An 8,190-nucleotide genomic window follows, 5' to 3' on the forward strand; every position below is an offset into this window, starting at 1 on the left:
AAACCTTAAATTAAGCCTGTGATTCCATAGTAGAAAACCAGTTTTGTGATTTGGCATTTACTTTTTTTTGGTCCATAAATAATATTTCCTACATATTTATCTCACTTTATTACTCATGGTAGAAGTAAATTTCTTATGATATTTTAAAAGTTTATTCTTAAAGGATAAAGCCTTGCTGCCATACAAAATAATAATTTTAAAAGTCTCAAGCTGTGAAAGAAATTCTAAAAATATTTTAAGTAGTGTCAACATTAATAGAAAAAGAAAAAGGAAAAGAGGACAAGAAAATAAAACCAACCTATGGTAGCTACTGCAGAATGGCAATGAAGATGCATAAATTCTAGCAAAATTTTTAATTGAAATTTTTATTGAGGTGATTGTAAATTCACATGTGGTTGTATGGAACAACAAAAAATTACATTATGTATTCTCCTTAGTTTCCCTCAAGGGTAACATTTTACTTTTTTTTTTTTTTTTTTTTGTCTTTTTCATTTTTATCGGTACCAGGGATCGAACTCAGGACTGCCTGCTTGCAAGGCAGGTACTTATGCCACTGAGCTAAATCCCCAGCCCCAGGGTAACATTTTATGCAACTGTAACACCAGAATCTCAATCAGGAAGACATTGATATATTTTATTCATCTAGATTTCACAGTTCTGTTTATATGCATCAGCATATATGTTTATAAATTTTGATATAAAAAAGCAACAGATTAATGATATTCTCTGAAATGCTTTGCAAACATCATCTTGCACTACTTAAATTTTTTTCACTATCATTTTGTCATCTGTGTATTTCATGTATCCACTACTACAGCTGAGACACTGAACAGTTCCGAAACTTTGACCTAGTGTGTGCTTTTTTTTACTCTAAGTTACCTCTACTCCATAAAGCTGTTTATAACTCCTGGAAACAGCTGATATTATCTCTATTTCTATATATTTTTTCCTTAAAAAGAAGTTATGTATATGGGATAACGTACCCTGTAACCACATGGGCTGTCTGAGTAGTTCGTTCCTTTTGTTGGTTGGTATGTATTTGTCCCCGGGAATTGGGAATTGGCTCCCGGACCCCCAGAGATAACCAAAATCCAAGGATACTCAAGTCCTTTGTATACGATGGCATAGTATTTATATAGCCTGTTCATTCCTTCCTTGTCCTTTAAATCATCTCTAGATGGCTTATCTACCTAATAAGTGCTGTGTGCACAGATGTTGCACCACATCTTGTAGGGAATAATGACAAGAAGAAGTGTGGATCTGTTTAGTATGGACACAATCACGGTAGGCCTGGCCACCATCTGTAGTTGGTGGAACTGGGAGGTGAGAAGGGTTGGCTGTATGTCATAAATGTACACAAGCCCCACAGTTTAACCATTAACCCGAAGAAGGACATCTGGACTGCCCTGGCCTTGGGCTATTACAGAGAAGATGGCTATGAGTGACCACATGTATGAATGTGAGTTTTTATGTCTTCAGAAGAAAAGTAGCCGTTAGCGTGATTTCTATGTTTAGTTTTTGAGAACTGCTGAGCTTTTCCAGGGCAATCATGCCATATTGTGCTCCCGGCCAGAATGTATGAGCCGTTCACTTATCACCATCCTCTCCAGCATCGGGCAGTGCCCGTCCTTTTGCTGTAGTAGTGCTGAATGGCATGAATTAATGTTATGGTTTTAATTTGCATGTCCCTCCTGGCTAATGACCATGTACTTGCCACCCATAATCGTCTTCAGGTAAATCTCTGTTCTGTCTTTTGTCCATTTGCTACTTGAGTTGAGAATTCTTTATCCATTGTGTGGTTTGCAAATATTTTCTTCTGACCCACAGCATGCTTTCGGTCTCCACAGACCAAAAGTTTTAAAAGTTTGATGTCTAACTTGATTAAAGAATTAGTTTTTAGTTTTTTAAAGGTCTCATGGTCCCTTGAGAATCTGATGAAATCTATAAACACCTGTAGAAAGATACAAGGGTACACAGAATGTCGCATCCTGTTTCATGGACTTCCTGGACCCTGTAAGGCTATCTATGGGCCACATGTTGTGAACTCATGGCTTAACTAATGTTGCATTACTTTCTAGAAACCACACATAAGCCTCCAGGTATAGTTGACTTCCCCGAAGTATATAGCGGAAAACCATGTAGTTTATAAGGTAAGAGCAGGCTGAAAAGCTTAGCCAAGTTTTATCTATCTCGAGTACCCTTGTTTGGTAATACATTCCTTGGCCGCAATGGGAAATTTGGCCAGAGGACTACTCTAAATTTTGTGGATTTAACAGTTACACCACAGGCTGGGCTTTCTTACATTGACTCCAGGCTGTTAGGCATCAGCAGGTGAAAGAACTTGAAACTTTTGTATCCACCAGTTCTGTTTTAGGAGCAAGATTCTGTGTGACTTATTATTTTCTTGCTCTGACTTTATAAACATGGAAAGTAAGAAAATGGAATGAGATACTGATAAAGAATCATGGGTCTAATTTAAAAAAAATTTTGGGGGTGGTAATATTAGAGAATGAACCCAGGGCCTTTGCACTGAACTATATATCCCCAGCTCTTTTAAAAAGTCTCTAAGTTGCCCAGCCTGGGCTGGAAGTTGTGATCCTCCTGCTTCAGCTTCCCAAAGTTCTGGCATTACAAGTGCTCAGGCATCTGTAATGATTTGATACAATCATTAGCTGGGTCTCACTCCAGAATCATCAGTATTAGTTGGGCCTTTATTGAACTTGATAGTGTTTTCCATCTTGATAGAGGAGAATGCAAACAAGCAGGTAGGAGAAGCTGGGATATATGTTGTTAAATTCGGATGTAAAGGTATTATGTAATTAGGGGGTGTTATTGTTAAGTTTCTGGCAAAGAACCCCTACCTCTGTAAGCCTGTTCTCCTTTATCCCAGATATAGTGTGTATTTCAGGAATGGATTATGGTTTAATGTAGGCAGTCAATGGTTTACACTGCCCTGGCTCAGAGGCCCACTGCTTCAGCCTCTTGAACTATGTGTCTCCATTCCTGTCTGTCCTGCTGCCAAACTCCCATCTGTTTAGAGATCTCCTTTCTCCCTTCATGCTTCTGTTACACTGTCTCAGTCTGCAAGGTTAATGATCTTCCCTCCTCCATCCTCTACCTGCTCACAGATGTAGCGCTCTGAATGACTGTGAGCTCATCAACACTAGTAGTGTCTCACACATTTTAATTTCTCTCTCAGTGCAGCATCCATGGTGCTTTGCACATAGTACATCCCTAGAACTTGACTTCTGGATATGGAAAGGGGACTTTGGAGCTCTATCGCTAATGAGGAAAGTGATTTTATAGATTGTATCTTGCCCAAGATGCTTGAGTGATAATTGAGTTTTGCATTGACTATGAACAGTACACTCACTAGACTCATAGCATAAGTAAAATTGTAAAGAAGATGTTCCGTAGGTTTGGAAGAAGCTTTTTAATCACTTTGTCTATATGCAAATGTATCCTAAGAAATACAGGTGAGTATGACAGGCCAGGTGGAACATTTTGTTAGCAGCCAACTCATGCACCTCCTTGAAATTTATAAACATTCTCTAATTTAGGCTGCACCATTTCAGACTGACTGGCTCCCCCCACCTCCCTCACTGGTTTGAATTAATGAGCTCCTATTGAATAGTTACTGCATTGTTTCCTTTCTAATCTTCAGACATCTCCCCACTGAGTTTACCGAATAATTAAACTTTTTCACTTAAAGCTGCTTAGCCTTGCATAACTCAGGTAGATCTCTCTGATGTGAAACATGGCCATAAACATTGCTGTCTACTCAATGGCAGGTGTACTTCTAAAGTCCTCTCTCCTTACCCATTTCCATTGTGCTAACATCAAAGGGTTTTATTGAGACTTGGCTTTACCTACCAGTCAGGTGCCATTCTTTACTTCTCCAGTTAGGGTCACAGTTGTGTTTGACTGAAGCTCTACCTTTGCTAGCAATGTGATATTATGCAAGTTGTAGTTTTCAACTTTGTAGTGATTCTAAAGATGAACAAAAATGAATTTGTGTGTGTGCATGTGTGTGTGTGTGCGCACGCATACTATTAATTGGGGAGGGAGGGTGAGAATTTGTCTAACAAAATTTAGGCTGAATGGCATGACAGCTGTGCTGCCACATTTGATCTCCAAACCGTGCTTATGAGTCACACTCAAGATCTTCCTTTTTCTCTCTCTCTTTTTTTTTTTTTTTTTTTTGTCTTTTTCCTTTTTATCGGTACCGGGGATCGAACTCACGACTGCCTGCTTTCAAGGCAGGCGCTTATGCCGCTGAGCTAAACCCCCAGCTCCAAGATCTTCCTTTTTCTCATGGAGGGTGCTCTTATTCCTTCAATATTGAAATGATTTTTCTTGAAACCTCTGTCATGAGTTTTCCTCTATACTGATTAATGGATCTCTGCCACATTCTTATGCATCAGGGCCTTCACATATAAGTTAAACAGTTCTCCAATGATATTGTTTCAATTTTATGAAAAATATTATGCTTTAAAAGTATTTCCAATTTTATTTTAAAGCACTTGGTTTCTACCTGCACCATTTGGTAACTACACCTAGACCAAAGTAAACAAATTGCAAAAACAAAGCAAAACCCCCAACCCCTCTTGCTGTGCAGAAATGGACAATTGATGCCGGCATTAAATGGAGGGAAGGGAAGGGAAGGGAATGGCCGGACGGTGAATGGGGAGGGCATCGCTTCTCTGGGATTTAGTTTGATAGATGGCCAGTTCATTTTTGGATGTTTTTACGTTTAGATAGCTTCTACTTCATTTGCAGTGGCAGCTACTTTGAAATAAATGTTCATTAACAAGGGTTCCCTGTATCTTCCAAGGTGCTTGCGAGGATCATCTGAGATGATGTTTGTAGAACATTTAGCCCAGTATTTGCATTATCATTAGCTTTCCAAATGTAGTTATCAATAATGCTGATAATATTCTTTGAGCATTACCTGGCAATTGGTTTTATAAAAGCCATGTTAGATAGTGATTGTTAGCATATCTGGACAAAATTAAAGTCATGGATTTTATGGTCAGTCTGCTTTAGAATATTTCATTTAAACACACAAATATGAGAAACTCAAAATTTCATAAAGTCAAGAATTGATTTTTATAAGTTGAATGTTTATTTTCTTCTTTAAAACAATTTTAGACATACTACTTTGAAGATAACAATAACATAATATATTAACCAATGTTTAATGTCCTATTATTTTGTTTTGAAATCAGAATCATCATTTTTATTCTTTTTTTTGTTTAAATCCTGCCCCAAAACCCAATTTAGACTGTTTGAAATGGTCTAATTTTTAAAGAGTTATGTAGAAAATGAAAGCTACTGAAATATTGTATATTCCTCATAATATAAATCTAAAGTACTGTGTCTTTTGTAATTCTTTTTATATTATTTCTTTCCCCTTTAGGGGAACAAACATAAAGTGTAACCGGTTGTCTACTAGACTTTGGAAATATTTTGAAACTTGCCTTCCCAAGAAGCATTTTGGAAAATGTTGTGTGATTTTAAACAAACATTTCAATGTGAAAAATTTACTTGTTTTCTTAAAATATTAAAAAATCAATAGTTTTATTCATAAAAGAATGCATTTAAGGTTTTTGCTTTCTTTGTGCTATTTCTGCCATTTTTCTTTTTAAATTAGTGCATATTAATTTAGAATAATGAATTTCTCTGCCATTTTTTAAACCACCATGAGTCTTATGGTAATGCATTTCTTTTGCTGTTGAGAAGAAATCTTCAATGAGTCTTTTAATTTTAACATCAAATTTGGTGAAATTTTCTAAAGGACTGGAATTGAATATGGCGTGCTGTAAATGGGAAAAATTGCTAGTATCTTGGTGAGCACCAGACACTTGGGGTGAGAATTATGCTTAATCCTGGTGGATATAAATTCATATTTTAATACTTTCTTGCTAATTTAGGATTTTGGGGTTATCCACTTGTCAGTGTTCTTGGATTGATCATTCCTTTTATTTCATAGGCTAGCTGGCAAATAACTGATATGAAGAGTATTCTGTCATGTGCTTGTTAATATTATCTTTAATTTGAAGTTTCTTTCCCAGACTCTTAGAGCCATTGATCTATGTATGTATTAGTAACTTTTCTGTTAATGGCACAAAGCAGCATACAAGGAGAAAAGATTTATTTGGTTTACACTTTCAGAGCTTTCTGTCAGTGGGCGACCAGCTCCAAAGCAGAACATGATGGGAGGGTATGATGGAGAGAAGCTGCCAACCTCACGGCAGCCAGGAAGCTGAGAGCAGGGTGGCAGCCCAGAGAGGCAGGGGCCAGTCACAGATGTAGTCCCCACGGTCGCGCTACCACGACCCTACCCCCGGCCATGTAGAAGTGTACTTGACTCATCGCCCAGGTGTCTCTGAAGTCAGTCAAGTTGATAGTTAAGCTGCACAGTTTGTGGAGCGTGTTTCCTTGGAAATTCATGATTTCTATTCACGGCCTATTTCAGGGGACCCACAGAAATGCTCACAGGGCACTGTATGTTAGGAACGGGCTGGGAAGGGCCCAGTGATCAGGCCCTCAAGATGACTCCTGGAGCACTACTTTGACCTGGGAGGCTGTTGTGTTGATGTGTGTGTGCAGTGTTAGGAAAACTCACTTTAAGAGGTTCAGACAAAATAGATAAAGTAGAACTTTTGATATTGTCCTCTTTAAACATGTGCATCCTCTGAGAATCACTACACTACACGTCACCCTTCAGGTTGCTCTGTACCCACCTTCTTAAGAGAAGTCTCCCAAAGAAAGTGCTGCAGTGGGTCTGTGACCCAAGATGAGAGCCGAGAGCCGGGGTGGGGTGGTGGCGGAGGTGTAGGGGACAGTAATAAGGGGACAGTGAGTCTCCCTGACTGTCCCATTCAGAATCCTCCTGTAGCTCACTCTCTGCTTTCTCCTGATCTGTCTCTGTCTCTGTTCTCCAGAGCTCCTCCAGGGCCGGACCCTTTTCTGCTACTTTTGTGTAAACCAGGCCTACAGTCAGTATGCAGCGAGCAATACTGGGTCTTTTTCTTCTAATTAAAGAGGCAGCTTCTGGGTGCTATTTCAGTTATTTTATATTGTGGCAAAAATACATATAAAATAAATTTATCATTGTTCATCGTAAAATAACTATTTCTTTATGTATAGCTTAGTAGTGTGAAACACATTCACATTATTATACAAACTTCACCATTACCCATGTCTGGAACATTTTTTTTTTTTTTTTTTTTTGTCTTTTTCCTTTTCATCGGTACCAAGGATTGAACTCATGAATGCCTGCTTGCAAGTCAGGCGCTTATACCGCTGAGCTAAATCCCCAGCCCCATAGCTCATATAATTTGAGCCATACAGCATTTGTTCCTGCTGTGTGGCTTGTTTCATGCCGTGGTGTAACAGTTCACATCTTGTGGTGTGGGTCACAATATTGTTCCTTTTCAAGGCTGAATACTGAATAGAATACAGTGGAGTTACTGTATGCATACTCTACACTTTGTTTCTCCATTTTTCTGTTCACAAACACCTCTGCGTGCTTCCTGAAAGGGGCAGGCCACTCAAAGGCAGGTGTGGCTGCACACACCTCGGAGGAGAGTTGGCCTTGACAGTGGCCTGTAGCCTACCCTACCATCATGGTCATGCAGACAAAGCCACTCAGATCTCTGGCCTCGCGGAATGTAAGGCCATTGGATGGTCTTGTCACTATGTCCCTTTGCCTCATCTGGACAAAAGTAGATTCTGACATGGGAGTAACCCACACGGCAAGTGATGAACTAAGATAAAACTTGCAATCATGTGGTCCTTCTTTGGCTTTCAGAAATATTTCTCTTCTGGGATAATATCTGAGAGAATAGGGTTTCCTTATAGATGTACCAGCATGAAAGTGGGGTAGGGAGGTATACACTTAATTTATTTATTTTTGTGATGCTAAGGCTGGAACCTAGGGCCACCTGCACGGTAGCAAAGGCTCTGCTGCTGCGCTCTGTCCCAAGTCTTCTTTATTCTTTGGTGATGTTTTCCCCGTGCACTGTCCCCTCCCTCCACAATGACGCCAACCACTGGACTGGGGGCCATGAGAGCTCTGAGGGCTGCCTGCGCAGAGTGCCTGCGCTAACTGCTGTCTTTATTGCTCTCATTGCAGATGCGGAAGCCATGGAGTTGAGCTGCAGGGAAGTTCCTCTTTACGTAAGT

General features: G+C 39.4%; 1 protein-coding gene across 3 annotated transcripts in view; it reads left to right on the top strand.

The window, feature by feature from the left end:
- The window catches only part of Arhgef28 (Rho guanine nucleotide exchange factor 28), a 299,340-nt gene that overhangs the window by 38,447 nt on the left and 252,703 nt on the right, over positions 1-8,190 (top strand). For all 3 annotated transcript variants that reach the window (XM_013158255.3, XM_063258338.1, XM_063258339.1), the window contains exon 2: positions 8,141-8,184. In XM_013158255.3, the coding sequence (XP_013013709.1) occupies positions 8,152-8,184 (33 nt within the window). In that variant the 5' untranslated portion in view covers positions 8,141-8,151. The remainder of the gene's footprint in view (positions 1-8,140; positions 8,185-8,190) is intronic.

This window comes from Cavia porcellus, unplaced genomic scaffold (assembly GCF_034190915.1).
Source record: "Cavia porcellus strain 051 isolate PalLab524CR breed Dunkin Hartley unplaced genomic scaffold, mCavPor4.1 scaffold_11, whole genome shotgun sequence".
NCBI lineage: Eukaryota > Metazoa > Chordata > Mammalia > Rodentia > Caviidae > Cavia > Cavia porcellus.